General features: G+C 46.7%; 2 protein-coding genes across 4 annotated transcripts in view; one reads left to right on the top strand and one right to left on the bottom strand.

Annotated features, from left to right (window-relative positions):
- POLRMT (RNA polymerase mitochondrial) overlaps positions 1–23,228 on the top strand; it is a 283,173-nt gene extending 259,945 nt beyond the window's left edge. For 2 of the 3 annotated variants that reach the window (XM_063914478.1, XM_063914481.1), the window contains 4 exons: positions 17,098–17,308; positions 22,396–22,481; positions 22,775–22,839; positions 22,958–23,228. In XM_063914478.1, coding sequence (XP_063770548.1) covers positions 17,098–17,308; positions 22,396–22,481; positions 22,775–22,825 — 348 coding nt within the window. In that variant the 3' untranslated portion in view covers positions 22,826–22,839; positions 22,958–23,228. The remainder of the gene's footprint in view (positions 1–17,097; positions 17,309–22,395; positions 22,482–22,774; positions 22,840–22,957) is intronic. The other variant, XM_063914479.1, reaches the window with a different exon arrangement.
- A 358-nt stretch (positions 23,229–23,586) lies between these two features.
- The window catches only part of HCN2 (hyperpolarization activated cyclic nucleotide gated potassium and sodium channel 2), a 102,831-nt gene continuing 99,325 nt past the window's right edge, over positions 23,587–27,092 (bottom strand). Inside the window, exon 8 of the mRNA XM_063914482.1 lies at positions 23,587–26,906. Within this exon, the coding sequence (XP_063770552.1) occupies positions 26,011–26,906 (896 nt within the window). The 3' untranslated portion in view covers positions 23,587–26,010. The remainder of the gene's footprint in view (positions 26,907–27,092) is intronic.

The raw sequence follows: 27,092 nt of genomic DNA, 5'->3' as shown, positions 1-27,092 counted from the left end.
TGGGGATCTCCAGATAAAAAACTGCAGATTTCTAAACGGATGCTTATGGCGTATCCTTTCCCGCCAACGGACAGGTTATGCTGGGAATCCTCCCCTAGGGTGGACAAAGCTCTCACACGCTTATCCAAAAGGGTAGCCCTGCCGTCACAGGATACGGCCACCCTAAAAGATGCTGCGGATAGAAAGCAAGAGGGTACCCTGAAGTCCATTTATATACATTCAGGTACCTTACTAAGGCCGGCAATTGCGTTGGCATGGGTGTGTAGTGCTGTAGCAGCATGGACGGATACCTTATCTGAGGAACTTGATACCTTGGACAAGGATACTATATTAATGACCCTGGGGCATATAAAAGACGCTGTCCTATATATGAGAGATGCTCAAAGAGACATTAGCCTTCTGGGCTCTAGAATAAATGCAATGTCGATTTCTGCCAGAAGGGTCCTGTGGACTCGGCAATGGACAGGCGACTCAAAAAGGCACATGGAGGTTTTACCTTACAAGGGTGAGGAGTTGTTTGGGGAAGGTCTCTCGGACCTGGTCTCCACAGCTACTGCTGGAAAGTCAAATTTTTTGCCATATGTTCCCTCACAACCTAAGAAAGCACCGTATTACCAAATGCAGTCCTTTCGATCACAAAAAGGCAAGAAAGTCCGAGGTGCGTCCTTTCTTGCCAGAGGCAGAGGAAAGAAGCTGCACAACACAGCTAGTTCCCAGGAACAGAAGTCCTCCCCGGCTTCCACTAAATCCACCGCATGACGCTGGGGCTCCACAGGCGGAGCTAGGCCCGGTGGGGGCGCGTCTCCGAAATTTCAGCCACAAGTGGGTTCACTCCCAGGTGGATCCCTGGGCGATAGAGATTGTGTCTCAGGGATACAAGCTGGAATTCGAAGAGATGCCCCCTCACCGATACCTCAAATCGGCGCCTGCCAGCTTCCCCCTTAGAGAGGGAAATAGTGTTAGCTGCAATTCACAAATTGTATCTTCAGCAGGTGGTGGTCAAGGTTCCCCTCCTTCAACAAGGAAAGGGTTATTATTCGACCATGTTTGTGGTACCGAAACAGGACGGTTCGGTCAGACCCATATTAAATTTAAAATCCCTGAACATATACCTGAAAAGGTTCAAGTTCAAGATGGAATCGCTCAGAGCGGTCATCGCAAGCCTGGAAGGGGGGGATTTTATGGTGTCTCTGGACATAAAGGATGCATACCTTCATGTCCCCATTTATCCACCTCATCAGGCGTACCTCAGATTTGTGGTACAGGATTGTCATTACCAATTCCAGACGTTGCCGTTTGGTCTCTCCAAGGCACCGAGAATATTTACCAAGGTAATGGCGGAAATGATGGTGCTCCTGCGAAAGCAAGGGGTCACAATTATCCCATACTTGGACGATCTCCTCATAAAGGCGAGGTCCAGAGAGCAGTTGCTGATCAGCGTAGCACGCTCTCGGGAAGTGTTACAACAGCACGGCTAGATTCTAAATATTCCAAAGTCGCAGTTGATTCCTACGACTCGTCTGCCCTTCCTGGGCATGATTCTGGACACAGACCAGAAGAGGGTCTATCTCCCGATGGAGAAGGCTCAGGAGCTCATGACACTGATCAGAGACCTATTAAAACCAAAACAGGTGTCAGTGCATCACTGCACGCGAGTCCTGGGAAAAATGGTGGCATCATACGAGGCCATTCCCTTCGGCAGGTTCCATGCGAGGACCTTTCAATGGGATCTGTTGGACAAGTGGTCCGGATCACATCTACAGATGCATCGGCTGATCACCCTGTGGTGGCTGCAGAGTGCTCACCTTCTAGAGGGCCGCAGATTCGGCATTCAGGACTGGGTCCTGGTGACCACGGATGCAAGCCTCCGAGGGTGGGGGGCAGTCACACAGGGAAGAAATTTCCAAGGTCTGTGGTCAAGTCAGGAGACTTGCCTTCACATCAATATCCTGGAACTAAGGGCCATATACAACGCCCTAAGTCAAGCGGAGACCCTGCTTCGCGACCAATCGGTGCTGATTCAGTCAGACAACAGCAGTGGCTCATGTAAACCGCCAAGGCGGCACAAGGAGCAGGGTGGCGATGGCGGAAGCCACCAGAATTCTTCGCTGGGCGGAGAATCACGTAAGAGCACTGTCAGCAGTGTTCATTCCGGGAGTGGACAACTGGGAAGCAGACTTCCTCAGCAGGCACGACCTCCACCCGGGAGAGTGAGGACTTCATCAAGAAGTCTTCACGCAGATTGCAAGGCGGTGGGAACTGCCACAGGTGGACATGATGGCATCCCGCCTCAACAAAAAGCTACAGAGATATTGCGCCAGGTCAAGAGACCCTCAGGCGATAGCTGTAGACGCACTAGTGACACTGTGGGGGTGTTCCAGTCGGTTTATGTATTTCCTCCTCTTCCTCTTATACCAAAGGTGCTGAGAATCATAAGAAAAAGAGGAGTGAGAACAATACTCATTGTTCCGGATTGGCCAAGAAGGACATGGTATCCAGATCTGCAAGAAATGCTCACAGAGGACCCATGGCCTCTGCCTCTAAGACAGGACTTGTTGCAACAGGGGCCCTGTCTGTTCCAAGACTTACCGCGGCTGCGTTTGACGGCATGGCGGTTGAACGCCGGATCCTAGCAGAAAAAGGCATTCCGGATGAGGTTATTCCTACGCTGATAAAGGCTAGGAAGGACGTGACGGCTAAACATTATCACCGTATATGGCGAAAATATGTTGCTTGGTGTGAGGCCAGGAATGCCCCTACGGAGGAATTCCAGCTGGGCCGTTTCCTTCACTTCCTACAGTCGGGAGTGACTTTGGGCCTTAAATTGGGTTCCATTAAGGTCCAGATTTCGGCCCTATCCATTTTCTTTCAAAAAGAACTGGCTTCTCTTACTGAAGTCCAGACATTTGTAAAGGGAGTGCTGCATATTGAGCCCCCTTTTGTGCCCCCAGTGGCAGCTTGGGATCTTAACGTGGTGTTGAGTTTCCTGAAGTCACACTGGTTTGAGCCACTCAAAACCGTGGAGTTAAAATTTCTCACGTGGAAGGTGGTCATGCTATTAGCCTTGGCTTCAGCTAGGCGTGTGTCAGAATTAGCGGCTTTGTCACATAAAAGCCCCTATCTGGTTTTCCATATGGACAGGGCAGAATTGCGGACCCGTCCACAATTTCTGCCAAAAGTGGTGTCATCCTTTCATATGAACCAACCTATTGTGGTGCCTGTGGCTACTCGTGACTTGGAGGATTCCGAGTTACTAGATGTGGTCAGGGCTTTGAAGGTTTATGTAGCCAGAACGGCTAGAGTCAGGAAAACGGAGTCGCTGTTTATCCTGTATGCATCCAACAAGCTGGGTGCTCCTGCTTCAAAGCAAACTATTGCTCGCTGGATCTGTAACACGATTCAGCAGGCTCATTCTGCGGCTGGATTGCCGCTTCCAAAATCAGTAAAAGCCCACTCCACAAGGAAGGTGGGCTCTTCTTGGGCGGCTGCCCGAGGGGTCTCGGCATTACAGCTTTGCCGAGCAGCTACTTGGTCAGGTTCGAACACTTTTGCAAAGTTTTACAAGTTTGATACCCTGGCTGAGGAGGACCTTGTGTTTGCTCATTCGGTGCTGCAGAGTCATCCGCCCTCTCCCGCCCGTTTGGGAGCTTTGGTATAATCCCCATGGTCCTTACGGAGTCCCCAGCATCCACTAGGACGTTAGAGAAAATAAGATTTTACTTACCGGTAAATCTATTTCTCGTAGTCCGTAGTGGATGCTGGGCGCCCGTCCCAAGTGCGGACTTCTTCTGCAATACTTGTATATAGTTATTGCTTAAATAAGGGTTATGTTTGGTTGCATCAGGGTTGATCTGATGCTCCGTTGTTGTTCATACTGTTAACTGGGTAAGTTTATCACAAGTTATACGGTGTGATTGGTGTGACTGGTATGAGTCTTGCCCTGGATTCCAAAATCCTTTCCTTGTACTGTCAGCTCTTCCGGGCAGTTTCTCTAACTGAGGTCTGGAGGAGGGACATAGAGGGAGGAGCCAGAGCACACCAGTATCCAAATTCTTTCTTAAAGTGCCCTGTCTCCTGCAGAGCCCGTCTATTCCCCATGGTCCTTACGGAGTCCCCAGCATCCACTACGGACTACGAGAAATAGATTTACCGGTAAGTAAAATCTTATTTTAGTCTGCGCCGGGCTATCATAATAACTGCCTACTGGGGCGCTGTGTGGCTGGCTTCTTATACTCTGTGACTCTCTGAAGGTACTCTGGGGGAAACTCTGTCTGACATTTTCCTGTATGTGTGTGTTTATGCATATATATCCACATTATCATGTCTAAGGGCTCTGTATCATGTGCTGCAGAGTGTGTATCTTCTCCTGAAGAGTCTATTCCATGTACTCAGGACTGCAATGTGCTTTTCCAACCTGTCAAATCCGAACCCCCATGGGTGGAAACTTTAAGGGGAATGATATCACAGATTTTATCAAGGATGTCACATGAGAAAGAAACACAGTTTTTGAGAGAGTCTGTAGAGGGTTTACAGCATCTAGCTCAGGCATGTCCAAACTGCGGCCCTCCAGCTGTTGAGAAACTACATATCCCAGCATGCCCTGACACGGTTTTGCTGCCAGAGAATGCTAAAGCTGTGTCAGGGCATGCTGGGATGTGTAGTTTCTCAACAGCTGGGGGGCCACAGTTTGGACATGCCTGATCTAGCTCCTACTCCCTCCTATACCCCACCTACATACCCTAAAAAAACATACACTTGCCCAGATAATGCAAGTTGACACTGATACCGACTCTGACACAGGGGACGGTGATGGGGATATGCAAGGGGGGGGGGGATGCATCCCTTGCTAAGGGGGTGCAGTTGATGATTGAAGCCATTAGGGATTTTTGCATATTACTGAGAAGGTACCCGAGTCGGAAGAGGAATCTTATTTTACGAAAAATAAGAAATCCCCCCTCACCTTCCCTGCTTTTAAAGAGCTGAACTCTTTATTTGAAAAATCCTGGGAAAACCCAGAGAAAAATTTCCAGATCCCTAAAAGAATTCTCATTGCTTTTCCTTTCCCTGAAGAGGACAGAAAGAAATGGGAAAACCCACCTATAGTAGACGCTTCTGTATCTAGGTTGTCGAAAAAGGTGATATTACCTGTCCCTGGTTCAACCGCCCTAAAGGAGCCGGCTGACTGCAAGATTGAGACTACGCTCAAATCTCTATACACTGCTACAGGCGTGGCTTTAAGGCCCACTATTGCTTGTGCATGAATTTCTAAAGCCATAGTAAAGTGGTCAGGCACGACTTCCGGTTCCGGGTTACATGTAGCTGGCCGCGAGGGTCGCCTCGGGCAATCCATTGCCATCGCCATTTTTACAGCGTCCATCTGCTGCTGCAAGCCTCCCTAAGTGTGTGGGAGAGTGGTGGGCACCTATTTGGAGCGTTATCTCGCCTCCCCAATGCCTCCTAAAGCAAATAAAAACTTTAAGAGGAAGACCAAGGATTCCAATATGGCGGCAGCCAGCGGGGAGTGCAGACTTCTCCCCTCAGGTACTCCTTCTAGCACTGTCCTATACTCTGCTCTGGATCTAGCATCTCCCTCTAAAACTGTGGAGCCCCCTATTACTTATTCTGTGCTGGTGCAGGCTATAACAGACACTGTGAAGCCTCTTCTACAGGAGCAAGTGACTCAGCTCTCTCAGGCTATACAGAAAGTCTCTGCACAGGCTACACAGCTCCGTACTGATGTTGATACACTTGAGAATAAAGTGGGTGTTAATTTTCATGATATTCAAGCCACCAAGTCAATCACTAGCTGCTTACAGAAAGATTCATATCAGATATGGAATAAACTACAAGATTTGAAAAATCGCTTGCAACGTAATAATCTCCACATAGTGGGGCTCCCGGAGTCAGTGAAGGGTCCCACACTGTATCATTTTTTGAAACATTCATTGCCGGCTATGTTGGGGATTAAAGATGTCTGGTCTGACTTGGTTATTGAAAGGGCCCACAGATTAGGACCGACAGGAGACAGGAGCAATACCAGAGCGAGAGTGGTTATATTTCACTGCCTAAATGATGTGCATAAGCAGGCTGTATGGATTGCGTCGCGCAGAAAACGTGATTTGACCTGGGAAGATGCTAACTGTTAATATTTCAAGATTACTCTGCAGAGGTGCAGAAGGCTCGCAGGGAATTCTCCCCTATCTGCTCACAGCTTATTACGGATGGCAAGAAATTCTCTCTTCTGTTTCCAGCCAAGCTTCGCATATTTGAGGGGGACTCCCCAGTTGACTTTACCTCAGCTGACGACGCTGCTGCTTACCTACGAGACACTTCCCGCTCTCCCCACTTTTCCACTGAATCTGAGCTACCTTCTGTGGATCAACCTGATTGATTTTCCTGCATGTCCTTATGCTATATTTCCCATTTCTTATTGCTCACTTTTATTACCTGGAGTGTTGGGACATTGTGGATGCACAGCTCTTAAATACTGCCTGGCTTGAGTGGCACAGGGGTGACACCTGGTGGAATGATGTTTTATTTTATTTTCTTACAAGTCTTTTTCCTCAGGTTTCCGTTACTGTGTACACAGCCACACTTATGTCCATAATAATGCTCCACAATTGATCATATTATTTACTTATAGTTTTATGGCTGTTGACTGCAGATTTGTTTTGTTTCTTATATGCACCAGAGGCGGCTAGGTCCTCCGGATCTGTCATTGTCTACAGACTCCTGGTTTGTCTGGGATTTATTAATGTTTATATTCTTAACTGGGAAGTTTATTACGGGTGTTTGCATATTTTCGGGTTCTTGATGAGGGACCTGGCTATATGCCTTTTGTTTGTCTCAATTTTTGGGGGGTCTGTTCTTATACAGTTCTTTTGTGTTTTCTATGTTTGTGTGTCCCTCCTTCCCTTTGTCTTTTCCACACCCCCCCCCCCCCCTCCTCTTTCAGGATCAGCGAACCGATTTCTATCTGTTAGGTCAAAGATACGGCGTACTGTATCTTACTGTTGCTCTCTACGCTTATTTTGAAATTGAATGGCTTCATTGAATATTGTCTCTTGGAATATTGGAGGAATTCATTCACCGGTAAAAAGAAAACGTAGTTTTACATACCTTGCGAAACTACGTGCTGATCTTATTTTACTGCAAGAAACACATTTAGTTGGTTCTGAGGTTGTTAAGCTAAATGTGTGGGAAAACTGTTCTTGCTTCAGCCCCGTATAATTCCAAATCTCGTAGTGTTCTCATTTTATTACGTAAAACTACACCACATGTTGTACATTCGGTACTAGCAGACCCTGATGGCCGTTATGTTCTTGGGGACATTACCATCTCCTCGACCAGATATACTATATGTAATTTATATGCACCTAATGTTTACTCCCGGTCCTTTTTTACAGGTTTGGTGGATAAAATGTCTGGTTTCCAATCTAACAACATTATTGTGGGGGGAGATTTTAATATTGTCGCTTCACTTGTATTAGATAGACAGCATTCAAGTAAGAAAAGGCCTCCCCTCCCCAATTTTGGTATCCCATGCTTGTCACAGCAATTGGATCTTATAGATAGCTGGCGTGTACAACATCCTACTGATAGAGACTTTACTTGTCTCTCTGCTGCGCATGGTTCTTTGTCCCATATTGATTATCTATTGGTTTCCTCACACCTACTACCCAGAATTGCCTCCTCTGGCATTGAACCGATCTGCATATCTGACCATGCTGTGGTATGGTTCACTCTGAACCCGACAGTAGATAGAGGACCTTACTGCCAATGGAGATTCCCCACTCACCTGGCGTCCTCTTTGAAATTTCGTGCACATATTGAGGCTACTTGGGAGTCTAATTATATGGATAATCTGGAACATGCGCTGCAGAACCCCCAATTGTTTTGGCAAGCCTCGAAGCCTGTGCTCCGAGGTGCTATTATTTCCTTTGTAGCACAAATCCGCAAAGATACCTCTGCCTATTATTTGCTGAAGCAGAGATCGCATTCTGATTCTTATGAGAGTTATAAAAGGTCTCCGTCCCAGGCAACGAAGTTGGTATATACCCAAGCCAGAACTGATTTTGATGCTGTACTGTCTCAAATTGGTGATGGCTTCGCTTCCCAAAGATCTTATAAATTTCACCGTCTGGGGAATAAGGTGGGCCATTTACTCACTAACCTTGTCAGAGTCACAACCGGCTACTTTGGTCCCCTCCCTGGTTACACAAGCTGGTACTCGGGTGACTTCTGGAAAGCAGATCTCTGAAGTCTTTTCTGACTTTTATTCCCATTTATATGCTACTGACAGGGTAGATGAATCTCAGAAATCTGCTTTTTGGGCTGCAGTTGCCTTACCACAAATTACCGCAGAACAAGCCCTCATGTTGACCGCCCCTAATACTCTTACAGAGATTTCCACGGTAATTAAATCCCTGAAACCTTTGAAGGCACCAGGTCTTAAAATACTTTTACCATGTATCGGTGATTCACTAGTATTATTGTACAATGACATTCTTGAAAGGAAGGCAATACCTCAATATTTTAATTCAGCAACGCTTAAAGTATTATCTAAACCTGGTAGAGATTTGGAGCAACCAGGTTCCTATAGACCTATCTCTCTTTTGAACCTCGATTACAAAATACTTACTAAGATAATGGCTGACAGGCTTAAACTAATTCTCCCATCAGTGATTCATGAAGACCAGACGGGGTTCGTCTTGGGACGACACTCGGTAGTGAATTTGAGAGAGGTCCTCACGATTCAACAGTGGTTGGAGTTGTCTGGGGGCAGGCTGGCTCAGCGCTTCTGTCTTTAGATGCTGAGAAAGCATTCGACACGGTCGCTGGAATCATTTACTTGGAAGTGCTGGGCCGGTTTGGTTTCCCGGACGATTTCATACACACCCTGCAGGCTTTTTATTATAAGCCCCAGACTCAAGTAGCTTGCAATGGATATTTATCCCCTCCCATTCAGATTGAGCACGGTACTTGACAGGGCTGCCCATTATCTCCTCTCTTGTTTGCATTGACTTTAGAGCCCTTAGCAATAGCACTTCGGCAAAATACCTCATTCAAGGGGGTTTATGTGGGGTCTCAAAAGGTTAAATTGGCACTTTTTGCCGATGATATGCTATTGTTTCTTGGAGATCCCTCTCGCTCAGTCCCGGCGGTAATTGACACAATATCTCAGTTTGGATCATTTGCTGGGTATAGAGTTAACTTCCACAAATCAGAATTTCTCCCGTTGTTTTCTCTTGGTCATTTTGATGCTTCACCCTTTGCTACTGCAAACTTAACTAAAGCTTCAACTTCTTTGAAATACTTAGGTATTAATATCACTCCCCGTCTCTCTCAATTGTATGCTGCCAATTTTACTTTTATTTTATCCAAAATCAAACTTCTTTTGGTGAAGTGGCCGAACTTACCACTTTCTTTGTTGGGTAGGGTAGCGATATTAAAAAGTATAATCTTTCCCAAACTTTCATATTTTATTCAAATGCTGCCCCTTAGCCTTACTATTAAAGCATCAGAAATATTGTCACTCCCTATTTTCCACGTTCTTTTGGCGAGGTAAAAAACCACGGGCGGCCATGGCCATGCTTCAGTTGCCCAGATTAAAAGGTGGGCTAATATTAGCCATTTTACTAAAGCGGTTTTATTTCGCTATATCCTGGTCTGGCTGCACTACCGAGCCATTTACACAAATTTACAATTAGAATTGAACATGTTTGCTCCTTTCTCACCAGGTACACTTCTACATATGCCCAAAACTTCTATACCACCAACGTTATTGCAGAATATTATTTTTTGTGATACGTACCGTGTGTGGTGGATGGTCAATAAACATTTCAGTCGAAACCTGTGCCACTCTAAATTTATCACTTGGGGAAACCCCCTATTCACCCCAGGTCTGGAAAACGTCATGCATCACTCCTGGCGTCGAGCGGGAATAGCTGCTATACGAGATGTGTTTGATCCAGGGGGTTCACAACCTTTGCCTTCCTTTCAATGATTTGCAACAAAAGTACGACATATCTAATTCCACCTTCTATAATGTTTCAACAGATCAGGCATTACATTGCTCACCTCCCACCTTCTATGATTCCACCTGGGCTTTCTGACGACTTGGCTAATTTAATATCTGGGCATGACACTTTGTCGTATAGAACTAAAGATCTAACTGCCTTGCTCACTGATCATGTTAAAACATAATTGTGGCACTCGACTTGAAGAGCTTGGACTTCTGTGATTCCATCCCTTCAGGACCATTCTCCACTGTTGAAATACTATGATAATACCCTGAGATACTTGTCATCAGCCTCCCTACAGGAAACTCATGTAAAAATCATATACAGAATCTATATATCGCAAGCCCAGCGTAAATACATGGTTGCAGACGAAACAGGGAGATGTCTTAAATGTGGATATGTTTCGGGTACTTTGTTCCATAATATATGGGTGTGGGAATATTCGCAAATTCTGGTACAAGGTTTTATCCTTTATTAACGCCATTTCTCTATCGTCCTAAGTGGATGCTGGGGTTCCTGAAAGGACCATGGGGAATAGCGGCTCCGCAGGAGACAGGGCACAAAAAAGTAAAGCTTTTACCAGATCAGGTGGTGTGCACTGGCTCCTCCCCCTATGACCCTCCTCCAGACTCCAGTTAGATTTTGTGCCCGAACGAGAAGGGTGCAATCTAGGTGGCTCTCCTAAAGAGCTGCTTAGAGAAAGTTTAGCTTAGGTTTTTTACTTTACAGTGAGTCCTGCTGGCAACAGGATCACTGCAACGAGGGGACTTAGGGGAGAAGTAGTGAACTCACCTGCGTGCAGAGTGGATTTGCTGCTTGGCTACTGGACACTAGCTCCAGAGGGACGATCACAGGTACAGCCTGGATGGTCACCGGAGCCGCGCCGCCGGCCCCCTTGCAGACGCTGAAGAGAGAAGAGGTCCAAATTCGGCGGCTGAAGACTCCTGAGTCTTCATAAAGGTAGCGCACAGCACTGCAGCTGTGCGCCATTTTCCTCTCAGCACACTTCACACAACAGTCACTGAGGGTGCAGAGCGCTGGGGGGGGCGCTCTGAGAGGCAAATAAAAACCTTATTAGAGGCAAAAAATACCTCACATATAGCCCACAGAGGCTATATGGAGATATTTAACCCCTGCCTAACTTCAAAAATAGCGGGAGACGAGGCCGCCGAAAAAGGGGCGGGGCCTATCTCCTCAGCACACAGCGCCATTTTCTCTCACAGAAAAGCTGGAGAGAAGGCTCCCAGGCTCTCCCCTGCACTGCACTACAGAAACAGGGTTAAAACAGAGAGGGGGGGCACTGATTTTGGCGATATTGTATATATATAAAAGATGCTATAAGGGAGAAACACTTATATAAGGTTGTCCCTATATAATTATAGCGTTTTTGGTGTGTGCTGGCAGACTCTCCCTCTGTCTCCCCAAAGGGCTAGTGGGTCCTGTCCTCTGTCAGAGCATTCCCGGTGTGTGTGCTGTGTGTCGGTACGTGTGTGTCGACATGTATGAGGACGATGTTGGTGAGGAGGCGGAGAAATTGCCTGTAATGGTGATGTCACTCTCTAGGGAGTCGACACCGGAATGGATGGCTTATTTAGAGAATTACGTGAGAATGTCAACACGCTGCAAGGTCGGTTGACGACATGAGACGGCCGACAATCTATTAGGACCGGTCCAGGCGTCTCAGAAACACCGTCAGGGGTTTTAAAAACGCCCATTTACCTCAGTCGGTCGACACAGACACAGACACGGACACTGAATACAGTGTCGACGGTGAATAAACAAACGTATTTCTCATTAGGGCCACACGTTAAGGGCAATGAAGGAGGTGTTACGTGTTTCTGATACTACAAGTACCACAAGAAAGGGTATTATGTGGGAGTGAAAAAACTACCTGTAGTTTTTCCTGAATCAGATAAAATAAAATGAAGTGTGTGATGATGCGTAGGGTTACCCCGATAGCAAATATTGGCGTTATACCCTTTCCCGCCAGAAATTAGGGTACGTTGGGAAACACCCCTTAGGGTGATAAGGCGCTCACACGCTTATCAAGTGGCGTTACCGTCTCCAGATACGGCCGCCCTCAAGGAGCCAGCTGATAGGAAGCTGGAAAAATATCCTAAAAAGTATATACACACATACGGTGGTTATACTGCGACCAGCGATCGCCATCAGCCTGGAGATGCAGTGCTGGGTTGGCTTGGTCGGATTCCCTGACTGAAAATATTTTATTCATGTAGAGCATTTAATAGGATGCATTCTATATATATGTATGTGAGATGCACAGAGGGATATTTGCTCTCTGGCATCAAGATAAGTGCGTTGTCCATATCTCCCAGAAGATGTCAGGGACACGACAGTGGTCAGGTGATACAGATCCCATACGGCAGATGGAAGTATTGCTGTATAAAGGGAAGGAGTTATTTGGGGGTCGGTCCATCGGACCTGGGGACCACAGCAACAGCTGGGAAATCCAACCTTTTTTACCCCAAGTTACATCTCAGCTAAAAAAGACACCGTCTTTTCAGCCTCAATCTTTCCTTTCCCATGAGGGCATGCAGGCAAAAGGCCAGTCATATCTGCCCAGACATAGAGGTAAGGGAAGTAGACTGCAGCAGGCAGCCCTTTCCCAGGAAAAGAAGCCCTCCACCGCGTCTGCCAAGTCCTCAGCATGACGCTGGGGCCGTGCAAGCGGACTCAAGGTGGGGGGGTAGTCTCAAGAGTCTCAGGGCGCAGTGGGATCACTCGCAAGTTGACCCCTAGATCGTACGAGTATTATCCCAGGGGTAAAGATTGGAGAGTCGAGACATCTTCTCCTCGCAGCTTCCTGAAGTCTGCTTTACCAACGGCTCCCTCCGACAGGGAGGCAGCATTGGAAACAATTCACAAGCTGTATATCCAGCAGGTGATAATCAAAGTACCCCTCCTACGACAAGGAAAAGGGTATTATTTTTCCACACTATATTGTGGTACTGAAGCCAGACGGCTTGGTGACACATAGTCTAAATCTAAAATGTTTTGAACACTTACATAAAAGGTTCAAATCGAGATAAAGTCACTCAGAGCAGTGATAGCGAACCGGAAAAAAGGGGACTATATGGTGTCCCTGGACATCAAGGATTACCTCCATGTCCAAAATTTGTCCTTCTCATCAAGGGTACCTCTGGTTCGTGGTACAGAACTGTCAATATCAGTTTCAGACGATGCCGTTTGAATTATCCACGGCACCCCGGGCCTTTTTACCAAGGTAATGGCCGAAAAGATGTTTCTTCAAAGAAAAAAGGCATCTAAATTATCCCTTACTTGCACGACCTAAAAAGGGCAAGTTCCAGAGAACAGTTGGAGGTCGGAAGAGCACTATCTAAAGTAGTTCTTCGACGGCACGACTGGATTCTAAATATTCCAAGAATCGCAGCTGTTTTCCGACGATACGTCTGCTGTTCCTAGGGATGATTCTGGACACGGTTCAGAAAAAGGTTTTTCTTCCCGAGGAAAAAGCCAAGGAATTATCCGAGGAACCTCCTAAAACCAGGAAAGGTGTCTGTACATCAATGCACAAGAGTCCTGGGAAAAATGGTGGCTTTTTACGAAGCAATTCCATTCGGCAGATTCCATGCAAGAATTTTCCAAAGGGATCTGTTGGACAAATGGTCAGGGTCGCATCCTCAGATGCACCTGCGAATAACCCTGTCGCCAAGGACAAGGGTATATCTTCTGTGGTGGTTGCAAAAGGCTCATCTATTGGAGGGCCGCAGATTCGGCATACAGGATTTGATCCTGGTGACCACGGACGCCAGCCTGAGAGGTTGGGGAGCAGTCACACAAGGAAGAAACTTCCAGGGGGTATGGACGAACCTGGAAAAGTCTATTCACATAAACATTCTGGTACTAAGAGCAATCTAAAATGCTCTAAGCCAGGCGGAACCACTCCTGCAAGGAAAACCGGTGTTGATTCAGTCGGACAACATCACGGCGGTCGCCCATGTAAACAGACAGGGCGGCACAAGAAGCAGGAGTGCAATGGCAGAAGCTGCCAAGATTCTTCGCTGGGCGGAGAATCACGTAATAGCACTGTCAGCAGTGTTCTTCCCGGGCGTGGACAACTGGGAAGCAGACTTCCTCAGCAGACACGATATACACCCGGGAGAGGGGGGTCTTCATCCAGAAGTCTTCCACATGCTAATAAACTGTTGGGAAAGACCAATGGTAGACATGATGGCGTCTCGCCTCAACAAGAAACTGGACAAGTATTGCGCCAGGTCAAGAGATCCACAGGCAATAGCTGTGGACGCACTGGTAACACCTTGGGTGTACAAATCAGTATATGTGTTTCCTCCTCTGCCTCTCATACCAAAGGTATTGAAGATTATACGGTGAGGAGGAGTAAGAAATACTAGTGGCTCCGGATTGGCCAAGAAGGACTTGGTACCCGGAACTTCAAGAGTTGGTCACGGACGACCCGTGCCCTCTACTTCTGAGAAGGGACCTGCTACAACAGGGTCCCTGTCTCTTTCAAGACTTACCGCGGCTGCGTTTGACGGCATGGCGGTTGAACGCCAGATCCTAAAAGGGAAAGGCATTCCAGAAGAAGTCATTCCTACCTTGATTAAGGCAAGGAAGGAAGTCACCGCGAAACATTATCACCGCATTTGGCGAAAATATGTCGCGTGGTGCGAGGATCGGAGTGTTCCGACGGAGGAATTTCAACTGGGTCGTTTCCTACATTTCCTACAATCAGGATTGTCTAGGGGTCTCAAATTGAGATCTATTAAGGTTCAAATTTCGGCCCTGTCAATATTCTTCCAAAAAGAATTGGCCTCAGTTCCTGAGGTACAGACTTTTGTTAAAGGAGTACTGCATATACAGCCTCCTGTGGTGCCTCCGGTGGCACCGTGGGATCTAAATGTAGTTTTAGATTTCCTCAAATCCCATTGGTTTGAACCATTGAAAAAGGTGGATTTTAAATATCTCACATGGAAAGTGACTATGTTACTGGCCCTGGCTTCCGCCAGGAGAGTATCTGAATTGGCGGCTTTATCTTATAAAAGCCCTTATCTAATCTTCCATTCGGATAGGGCAGAACTGAGGACTCGTCCGCATTTTCTCCCTAAGGTGGTATCAGCGTTTCACCTGAACCAACCTATTGTGGTGCCTGCGGCCACTGGCGACTTGGAGGACTCCAAGTTGTTGGACGTTGTCAGAGCCTTAAAAATATACATTTCAAGGACGGCTGAAGTCAGAAAATCTGACTCGCTGTTGATACTATATGCACCCAACAAGTTGGGTGCCCCTGCTTCTAAGCAGACGATTGCTCGTTGGATTTGTAACACAATTCAACTTGCTCATTCTGTGGCAGGCCTGCCACAGCCTAAATCTGTTAAGGCCCATTCCACAAGGAAGGTGGGCTCATCTTGGGCGGCTGCCCGAGGGGTCTCGGCATTACAATTCTGCCGAGCAGCTACGTGGTCGGGGGAAAACACGTTTGTAAAATTCTACAAATTTGATACCCTGGCAAAAGAGGACTTGGAATTCTCTCATTCGGTGCTGCAGAGTCATCCGCACTCTCCCGCCCGTTTGGGAGCTTTGGTATAATCCCCATGGTCCTTTCAGGAACCCCAGCATCCACTTAGGACGATAGAGAAAATAAGAATTTACTTACCGATAATTCTATTTCTCGGAGTCCGTAGTGGATGCTGGGCGCCCATCCCAAGTGCGGATTATCTGCAATACTGTACATAGTTATTGTTAACAAATTCGGGTTATATTGTTAAGGAGCCATCTTTAAGAGGCTCTTTCTGTTATCATACTGTTAACTGGGTTTAGATCACAAGTTGTACGGTGTGATTGGTGTGGCTGGTATGAGTCTTACCCGGGATTCAAATTGCCTCCCTTATTGTGTACGCTCGTCCGGGCACAGTACCTAACTGGAGTCTGGAGGAGGGTCATAGGGGGAGGAGCCAGTGCACACCACCTGATCTGGTAAAAGCTTTACTTTTTTGTGCCCTGTCTCCTGCGGAGCCGCTATTCCCCATGGTCCTTTCAGGAACCCCAGCATCCACTACGGACTCCGAGAAATAGAATTATCGGTAAGTAAATTCTTATTTTCTTCCTTGCATCTTCAGCCTTTATTATGTGGTAATTTCGATAATTGGGATTTGGACACGGAAAAACAAGCTATTATTCCTTTAGTAACCACAGTTATTACTGCGGCAAAAAAAGTCATTATGCGGAATTGGACTATTAAAACCCCTCCGTTTCTATCCACAGTAAAACAGACTTTTTCAACTATTATACTTTGATAGACGGTCCACACTCCCAGATATTGACCAGGGTGTCATCAAATTTTATAAAAAAATGGAGCCCATTTATTGACTCCTTTAACCACATCAACGAAATCATGTATTTTCGGCTTTTTGAATCGACAAAGTGGGCTCTGTATCGTAGGTTGGAGTTAGATAGTGCATAGCTCTGATGGGATGTCTGAGTGGGAAATCTATTATACTACTGGATACCATATATGTGTGATGCCTTCCTATGTCTTATAATACTAATGCCGTTATGTTATGCTATGTCATGCCTATGCTTATAGATGGCTGCAGGTCCTTCTATTATACTATCCCCCCCCCCCCCTCCACCTTCCTATTTGCCCTCATTTCTCCTTGTCTCCCTTGTTTGTTTCTGCATTTGTCTTATTGTTATTTTTGTTTACTCATTGTTTATGTAATTTTCCGAATATCGCTTGAATCAGATGTTGGTTACTCCCAATGACCTGTCATATATATCCTATATTGACCATGTTAGGTCGCATTATCTGTAGGCTGGAAGGCTCTTGTCACGGTAATTGTTCTCACTGGTCATATACATGTATTGTTCTACCCTTTTTATTTCTCCTGTACTTTCATCTAATGTGTATGGTCTATGTGCACAATCTCCTTATTCTTTTGCGATATTTGAAAATGGAATAAAAAAATCCACCACCCCCCCCCCCAAAAAAAAAAAAAAGTGGTCAGGCACATTACTAGAGGACGTAGATACTATGGATAGGTGTGACATTGATTTGTTTTTGCGTCACATACAGGATTCTGCTGGGTTCATGGTGGAAGCCATGAAAGACCTTGGAATGCTGAATGCAAGGGCTACTTCCATGGCGGTATCAGCACGCAGAGGACTCTGGCTATGCCAATGGACTGCGGATGCAGAATCTAAGAAAAGTGTGGAGAACCTACCCTTCACAGGTCAGGCTCTGTTTGGGGATGCATTGGATGCGTGGATTTCCATGGCAACTGCGGGTAAGTCAACCTTTCTCCCCTCAGCAGCTCCACAATTAAAAAAAATCCAATTCCCCTTCCACCTTTTTAGGGGTGGTCGGAGAAAATCCAAAAAACCTGCACCAACAGGTTCTCAGGAACAGAAACCAGGTTCTGTTTCCTCAAAATCTTCAGCATGACGGTGGACCTCCCAGCCTGGAGATCGGGCAGGTGGGAGCGAGACTAAAAAATTTCAGTCACATCTGGGCGTCATCAGGCCTAGACTTCTGGGTGACAGACGTTGTTACCCAGGGCTACAGACTGGAGTTTCAGGAACTCCCACCTCACAGATTCTTCAAATCAGGCTTACCAGTTTCGCTGACAGAAAGTGCTATCCTACAGGAAGCCATTCAAAAATTGGTAAAAACAAATGTTATTGTCCCAGTTCCACCTCATCTACACCACAAAGGTTATTACTCAAACCTGTTTGTGGTGCCGAAACCAGATGGTTCGGTAAGGCAGATTATAAACCTAAAGTCATTGAACCCCTACTTAAGAGAATTCAGATTCAAGATGGAGTCTCTGAGAGCGGTGATCTCAGGTCTGGAGGAGGGGAAATTCCTAGTATCCCTTGTTATCATGGATGCGTACCTTCACATTCCGATCTGGCCGCCTCACCAGGCTCATCTTAGATTTGCGCTGCTGGATTGTCACTATCAGTTCGAGTCACTGCCGTTTGGCCTCTCCACTGCACCGAGAGTGTTCACCAAGGTCATGGCAGAGATGATGCTACTCCTCCGCAGACAAGGAGTGAACATAATTCCATATCTGGATGATCTCCTGATAAAGGCATCTTCCAGGGAGAGATTGTTGCAGAGTATTGCTCTCTCAACTCAACTACTCCAGAATCATGGGTGGATCCTGAACCTTCCAAAGTCACATTTGGAACCGACAAGGAGACTGCCCTTCCTGGGGTTGATACTCGACACGGAAGTGCAGAGGGTGTTTCTACCGCTAGAGAAAGTGTTGGTGATCCAATCAATGTTACGGGATGTCCTCAAGCCAGCCCGGGTATCGGTTTCATAAGTGCATTCGCCTTCTGGGGAAGATGGTAGCCTCCTACGAGGCTCTTCCATACGGAAAATTCCATGCGAGGTCCTTCCAACTGGATCTCCTAGACAAATGGTCGGGATCACATCTTCACATGCACCAGCGGATACACCTGTCGCCGAAAGCCAGGATTTAGCTCCTCTGGTGGCTGCAAACTTCTCACCTACTCGAGGGCCGCAGGTTTGGGATTCAGAATTGGATTTTTCTAACCACGGATGCAAGTCTCAGAGGTTGGAGAGCAGTTACCCAAGGGAAAAACTTCCAAGGAAGGTGGTCAAGTCTGGAATCCATCCTTCCGATAAACATTATGGAACTAAGGGCCATATACAGCGGCCTTCTACAAGTGGCACATCTTCTGCAAGATCAGGCCATTCAGGTTCAGTCGGACAATGTAACGGCAGTGTCCTACATAAACCGACAGCGCGGAACAAAGAGCAGAGTTGCAATGTCAGAGGTTACAAGAATCCTCCTCTGGGCAGAAAAGCACGCGGTGGCGCTATCAGCAATCTTCATTTCGGGAGTGGACAACTGGGAAGCGGACTTCCTCAGCAGACAGGATATCCATCCACGAGAATGGGGCCTCCACCCGGAGGTGTTCGCAGAGGTGACAAGCCGTTGGGGTGTACCTCAGGTAGACATGATGGCCTTTCACCTCAACAAGAAGCTTCGGAGGTACTGTTCCAGGTCGAGAGACCCACCGGCAGTGGTGGTAGACGCACTGGTAACTCCGTGGGTATTCCCTTCTTTTCCACTCATCCCAAGGATTCTCAAACTAATAAAAAGAACAAGAGTTCAGGCGATCCTCATTGCTCCAGACTGGCCAAGGAGGGCTTGGTATGCGGATCTTCTGGAATTACTCCTGGAGGATCCTAGGCCTCTTCCTCTTCGCGAGGACCTTCTAAAACAAGGGACATTCGCTTATCAAGACTTACCGCGGCTACGTTTGATGGCATGGAGGTTGAATGCTAGATCTTAGCTCGGAAGGGCATTCCGAAAAAGGTCATTCCTACCTTACTTCAGGCTAGGAAGAGAGTCACGTCTAAACATTGCCATCGAATTTGGAAAAAAATGTGTGTCTTGGTGTGAATCCAAGAAGTTTCCCACGGTGGAGTTTCAACTGGGATGGTTTCTCCTCTTTCTACAGGCAGGTGTGGATGTGGGCTTACGCTTGGGCTCCATGAAAGTCCAGATTTCGGCCTTGTCCATTTTCTTCCAGAAACAATTGGCTGCCCTCCCTGAGGTTCAGACATTATTGAAAGGGGTTCTGCACATCCAACCACCCTTTGTGCCTCCTACGGCACCTTGGGCTCTTAATATGGTGCTGCAGTTCCTGCAATCGGATTGGTTCGAACCTTTGCAGGAGGTGGACGTCAAGTTCCTTACTTGGAAGGCGGTCATACTGGTTGGCATCTGCTAGACGTGTGTCAGAATTAGGGGCATTGTCATTCAAGAGCCCCGATTTGATTTTCCATGAAGATAGGGCTGAGCTCAGAATGCGTCAGCAGTTTCTTCCAAGGGTTGTGTCGGCTTTTCATATCAACCAAGCTATTGTGGTGCCAGTGGCCACTGACTCTTCAGTTACCTCAAAGTCCTTGGATGTGGTGAGGGCTTTGAAGATTTATGTGAAGAGAACCTCTCGTCACAGGAAGTCGGGCGCTTTGTTCGTCCTTTATAATCCCAACAAGGTTGGGTAAGGTTTACTATCCGGCAGGCTTGCCGTGTCCTACATCTGTTAAGGCCCACTCTACTCGTAAAGTGGGTTCTTCCTGGCCGGCTGCCCAGGGTGTCTCAGCTTTACAGCTTTGCCGAGCAGCTACTTGGTCTGGGTGGAACACGTTTGCTAAGTTCTACAAGTTCGATACTTTGGCCTCTGAAGACCTAAAGTTTGGTCAATCTGTTCTGCAGGAACCTCAGCACTCTCCCTCCCGTACTGGGAGCTTTGGTACATCCCCATGGTACTAAATGGACCCTAGCATCCTCTAGGCCAGCGGTGGCCAACCCGTGGCTCTCGAGCCGCATGCGGCTCTTTCATCCTCCGCATGCGGCTCGATGCACTCCTGGCCACCGCTGCCCGACACACCAGACTCACACTGCAGCAGGTCTCCAGGGGCGGTGTGTATCTTCAATTCTGCGGCGGCCCGTGATCCAATCAGAGCTCGCGGACTGGCAGCTAAGGCTCCTGATTGGCTGCCGGTCCGCAAGCTCTGATTGGCTGACGGGCCGGCGCCGAATTGAAGATACACACCGCCGCCGGAGACAGAGGGGTAGGAGAGGCGCGCGCTGCGCTCTCCTTCCCCTCACAGCAGTGCGGTAAGCAGCACTTTGTTTTTTTGTGTTTTTTTAGAGGGGGAGTGAGGCACTGTGGCGGCATATGTATCAGCACTGGGGGCATGCGTATCTGCACAGTGGGGGCATATGCATCTGCACTGTGGGTGCATATGAGGCACTGTGGGGGCATGTGTATCTGCATTGGGGGCATATGAGGCACTGTGGGGGCATGTGTATCTGCACTGGGGGCATTTCTGGCACTGTGGGGGCATATCTGGCACTGTGGGGGCATGTGTACCTGCACTGGGGCATATCTGGCACTGTATGGGCATGTGTATCTGCACTGGGGGCATATGAGGCACTGTATGGGCATGGGGGCACATGAGGCACTGTGGGGGCATGTGTATCTGCACTGGGGGCATATGAGGCACTGTGGGGGCATGTGTACCTGCACTGGGGCATATCTGGCACTGTGTGGGCATATCTGGCACTGTATGGGCATGTGTATCTACACTGGGGCATATCTGGCACTGGAGGATATCTGGCACTGTGTGGGCATATCTGGCACTGTGGGAGGCACTGTAGGGACATGTGTATCTGCATGGGGGGCATATCTGGCACTGTGGGGGCATATCTGGCACTGTGGGAGGCACTGTGGGGACATGTGTATCGGCATCGGGGGCATATCTGGCACTGTGGGGGCATATCTGGCACTGGGGGCGTATATGTATCTGGCACTGGGGGAATATATTTATCTGGCACTGCGGTGGCACCCATTTTTTGCATTCTTATATGTGGCACTGTACAACATGACTAAACAGGGTTATGACACAAGGTCACACTCCTACAAACATCATACCGAAAGGTGTGTGCACAAAAATGGGGCGTGGCTTTGTGACAACTAGGCCACACCCCCATTTTTGCGCGCGCGCATGATAGTGGCTCTTGCACTTGCCTATGGATCTTTTCTGGCTCTTTGCCTCCGACTGGTTGGCCACCCCTGCTCTAGGCTATATGAGAAAATAGGATTTTAATTACCTACCGGTAAATCCTTTTCTCGTAGTCCGTAGAGGATGCTTGCCGCACGCCTAGTGCTACGTATTCCTGCTTTGTTACTTGGTTCAGTATTGTTGTTTCAGCCGTTGCTGAATTGTTCCAAGTTGGTTAGCTTGGCTTTCCTTTTGTTATGTGTGAGCTGGTGTGAATCTCACCACTATCTGTGTATTTCCTTCTCTCGAAGCATGTCCGTCACCTCGGGCACAGTTTCTAGACTGAGTCTGGTAGGAGGGGCATAGAGGGAGGAGCCAGCCCACACTATTAAACTCTTAAAGTGCCAATGGCTCCCAAAGGACCCGTCTATACCCCATGGTACTAAATGGACCCCAGCATCCTCTACGGACTACGAGAAAAGGATTTACCTGTAGGTAATTAAAATCCTATTTTAACTGTTCTTTTCTAGCTTAGGAAAACAAAAACAGATGAGTGCAGTCTCTCCCATTGTGACAAGGTACATTGTAACACTGCTACACATCACACATGAGAAATTAAAAATCTAAACATGTTGTATGTAAAATATGCGCATAATACCTCTTGCGACATGGGAAGAGTTGTGGCTTCACATCAGTCTGTCATCACCATAGTGATTACTTGTGAACACAGGGAAAGTGCAGTGTTAACGTTGTCCCTAGTGACACCACCCCTTGGTCTATGTATTCAGCCAAAAGAACTCTAACAGCAATTCTGGTCCACAGGTTTGCCGGGAACAGTTTGTGTCTCTACACAGTCAGCCTATACTACAGAATCTCTCTGCATTCTTAATACAGAAATACTGCAACACGTGAGTATTGGAGATTGAGAGGTGATGTGTTGTAAGGGAAACTATCTAGGCTGAATGAAAGGAGGAGGAATATAATCCCCAGATGGGATTCCTCTGTCAGCAGTGGAAGGAATGGCGTGTTGTAGATGACCATGTAAGAGTGCAGCAGCCATTAAAAAATAACAGCGTTATAGTTCGTTTAGATGAGACCTGTATTTAATGTGTTTGGTTTAGCATGGCTCATCTGGAAACTCTAGCACAGGTGGTTTTCTTTTGGTATATTAGCTGCTCATTTCTCATCTTTCATTTGTCAGGTCACAAGCTCAGAGTCCGGAAAATCTCCGAATGCTTACTCACTTCAGTGACTTACCGCAGACAGGTGAGAAGCACTTGTTCCCAAGCCTTCATCTTGTGCCCTGTATTTATGGAAAGGGTTTTGCGAGAAAAACGTTACAGCTTTCAGCATTCATTATTCTTTTCTATTCTTTTTTCCCTAGGAATGTTCAATCTAGAACATGTGAAAGATTCAACTTATTTCTTCAGCTGATCGCCTTGCCTTACGTAGTCTCAGCATTACACTGGAGCCTGGGACTGTTCCATATAGAATTATATTAGGATGTTGCTGTGCAGCAATGAATGTCAGTCTATCCTTCCTGTGGAAGCTTCATCTGTCTAACAGATTCCCCAATTTCTTTATACAGGAGCCTTTTTTTACATTTTTTGGTCAAAGGAGTCTGTGTATAAATAAACATGAATCTGTTTTCATAAGCTTTATGGTAATTCCAAATTGCTGCCCTCTGGGTAAAATGTGTGAGGTGTATTCAACTACTCGGGCAAAAGCAATGGTTTGGAGTATTTCATTGGTATAGAGCACAATGGTCGTGCCAGTTAGCCTCATACTGTGCAGTCATTAATCTGTGCATCTTCCTCTGCTGTAGTTAATATTTCTCAAGTATGTCCTTCAAGTAACCTTCATGTGCCAGCAAGACATTAGCAATGCGTCAGGACTGTGCAATGCAGCGGTTATTGGCATGAGGGGCTATCCATCCTTTACAGGAGGACTAAAGATAACTGATGCATGTCACTGCAGATTATCTCCTTGCTAACCAGTCAAAACAAAACACAGTTCAGAAACATCTGTTTATTGCACACACAGTGAAGCTGGAATCATTTGCTTAGTAAAGTGCAGCTTCTGAAGAGACAAGAGAGCCAGCGTTCTCATATTAACCCTCCCCCTTGTCTCCAAAATACATTCATTAGTGACACTGCCAGCCACAGATGGTGGCACTGCCACCATGGAGTAGAGAGGGCAACTCCTACCCCAAATAATATAAATTTTGTGGGGGGTTTTTCCTCCTAGGGATGGGGACACTTCAATGAAATAAAATTGCATTATATGTATTATCCTACAGGGGCAGTCCCACTAAAAACATACAGCATATAAATCATCTGCCCAGCCAACCCTTTCACAAGCTTTGTATGTTTTCAAAAATCTTGAATTTAGAGACGACATGGAATGTAGTAGTAGTTTATCTTTCCACTATATGATGTTGACACAAAATGCTGAAGTAGTAACGGCTATATTCTGTCACAGTTAAAGCCACAAGCCAGTGTACCGCGCAGAATGGGTTTTTGCAGCTGATAAAATCATGAGAACAGAAGGTGCTACTTCAGATGGGACTGCCCCTTGCTAGGATTTTCTCCACTGCCCAAGGGCTCATTCACGTTGCAGTTTACCTGTGGTGTTGCCTCATGCAGCGGACTATATTAAAGCTACATGGAAAATGCAGATGTTTATGCAGATCATTATTACTTGGGAAAATGGACACCTCATTATTGATGGAGACTGGTGATAACAGGGCATAGCGAGAACAGAGGTGAACCTTAGATAGGATGTGAACTCATCATGTGACATGCCTATCCCTGACTGATACCACAATGCTCTACCTTGAACACAGGACAAAAAGAAAATCTGCATACTGTACTGCATTTCCATTTGACCATATTTCAAGTGGTACCAGGCAGGTTGGATAGTCTTTTTCCTTTCTTTACTTACTGCAATCACATGGCATATGGTCTTTAACCTAATAGAACCACACCTCAGATAAATCACACAGGATTGAGCCTAAAATGCGCTTTGCTGCCGCATTCCTCTATCAATGCAAGTGAAGTCTTGACGTGGCTTCTAAGACTCTACATCTATAAGATAGTCACTCAACCCCATTCCTGTTTTATAACAGGATGTATAGTGTACAGATTATACAGGTATATATATATCTTAATATACAGCTGTGATATACACAATATGGCTTTCTAAAATACAATCCATGAAATGGACAAACAGCAGTGAGAAAAAAGAAAAAAAAAAGCTTTATATTGTTAATAAGTAAACACACACAGGTCCTTTGGTGCGACGGATTTGGTAGTTCCATGATCACGGCCGTGCCCAGGAGAGGTGAAGGGCTGCTGTGTGCCACAGTTTAGCAAGGAGTGTTTTGTATACTAGTAGCTGCAGAAACATTACATGCTTGTTATTATTGGCTACCAGTGTATATTTGGCTGTTCTTGTTAATCTATTTTTCCATTTAAATGTAAACACAGCCTCATCAATCATACTGTTTAACCCTTTGAAGAGTTACACAGTATAATTGGCAATCAATTCTAGAAAGTGGCTGCATTATTGCTGAAAGGATACATCTAACACCACACCAGCCACCTGCAGAATTGCTGCTGTGAAGACAGTTATCAGTATAAGAGTTGTCCCTAGGACTTGCAGTTCCTGTTCCTAGTAGATCTATAGCCATTTGGTGGTTAACACATTAAAATGAGAGAGGGCATTGACTGTGCAAAACTACTGATTATAACTGTGATATTACAAAAAGAAAAAAAGTCACCCCTTTAAACAGACATGATAATAAACAAAACTGCTTATGCATGATCATATAAATATAGGTGCTTGACATGACATCCATATGTGACACTGTCACTGGATTGCTGTAGTCCTGGGGACTGTAGCATTGGCAAACTGCCTGCAGTTTGCACGGAACAATTGGCTTAATGCATTTTGGGATTTAGAGAAGTAACAAACTTGTGGCTTTTAAAATTTTTGTTCTCAGAGTGAGGATCTATCAATCAGGCAACAGCCAGAGTTTTTGATTTGTGGATTTTTGTTAACCAAAAACTCATTAGCAGTTAGCAGTCTCTTCCCTAATGGCCACCTCAGTAAAACTTAACTGAAGATTTGCACGTCATGCAGAGCTCTCCCCAGACCTCTGACATGGAACAATGCCACATAACTCCACTGTTTACAAGAGTAGGAAAATATGGCAGTGCTTTCAGAGGTGACATTTACTGACTTAACTAATTCCTCTGCAGTTTTCACATATTAAAGTCTCCACTGCCAAAAATAGAAGCTCTTCGTCATGCAGTAGAGACATTAATAAAGTTGCACAGGGCCAGAGCAGGCTAGGGCATGTTTTACTTTCTCGCTTAATAGTTGTGCACCACCCAGTACCTCCGCAAATAGGTAGGGTTAACTGTTCTCACTCGGTCACAAGTTTGCAGAGAGCCTCCCACTTACTGGATCAGTATCAGGGGCGCTGACCACAGAATCCTTCCTGCCTCCCAATGCTGTTCCCAATCCAGAGTCCGAGACACCACCAACTGTGCCAGAAGAGGACAACTGGTGGGAAAGGGCAAGTCTTGCAGGGGCCGGTACCCTTGGGCCAACCTGTGGCCCTAAGCCTCCCTTGGCCACTGGGGAGGTTAAGCTGCCAGATGTTGGAGGGGGAGCTGGTGGACTGCGGAGCTGTGATGCCCCCTGAGGCAGCGAGGGCTGTGAAGCAGAGAGAGGGCGAGACTCACGTGTGAGTGTGCCAGAGTGCAGGGAGTGGGTGCTCTTGTGTACAGAGAGACGCTGTGGAGAGACAGAAGCCGCAGAATGCGTGAGAGAGAGTTGAGAGCCTGTTTGACGTTTGGCAGAGTAGGCAAAGTTCTGAGACACTCGTGGTGATTGGTTTGGAGGACTGGGCATGATAGCAGATTGCCGGTGTGGTGGCCCTTGATGAGGGGGTGGATGGTGCTGTAAGAGCTGTAGCGGTGGCTGGAAAAGGGCAGGGGATACAGAAAAGGCTCCAGGCCCTCCTTGGGCATATTGGAACCGTCTCATGATGCGAGGGGACCCCACTAAGGGGCTAGCCATTGGGGGACAAAAGCTCATGGCCACGGCCTGCTGCAAAGTTGCTATAGCCGATGTGACCTGGGGTTGTGGAGAAGGTGGATTGCAGGTGGCATACATTCCACCACTCAGCTGGTGGAGCTCAGCCTGCTGCACCATCTCTCGATCATACTTCACAATCTCCTGGATGATTTCATTTTCTTGGTTGTTGAAGACACCTGAGTTCAAGTCGTGCTGAACCTTGTGCATTAGGATGGAATTCTTCTTCCCTGTGGGATAGGACAAAATATTCTGTAAGATTATGTGCTCCTTTCATTGCCTCCTTGCCTATACCTGCTTACACCAACATTCACAAAATCCGCTACAACTCCTGCTGTTTCCAGAATTAATGAAATCGTTCCCGTCTTCTCTTTGCTGCGCCTTATTTAGTATGTTTATTAAACTAGAAAGTGCTT

The sequence above is a fragment of the Pseudophryne corroboree genome, chromosome 1, assembly GCF_028390025.1.
Source record: "Pseudophryne corroboree isolate aPseCor3 chromosome 1, aPseCor3.hap2, whole genome shotgun sequence".
NCBI lineage: Eukaryota > Metazoa > Chordata > Amphibia > Anura > Myobatrachidae > Pseudophryne > Pseudophryne corroboree.
The sequence above is the reverse complement of the archived record's forward strand: the minus strand, read 5'-3'. Positions and strand labels throughout refer to the sequence as shown.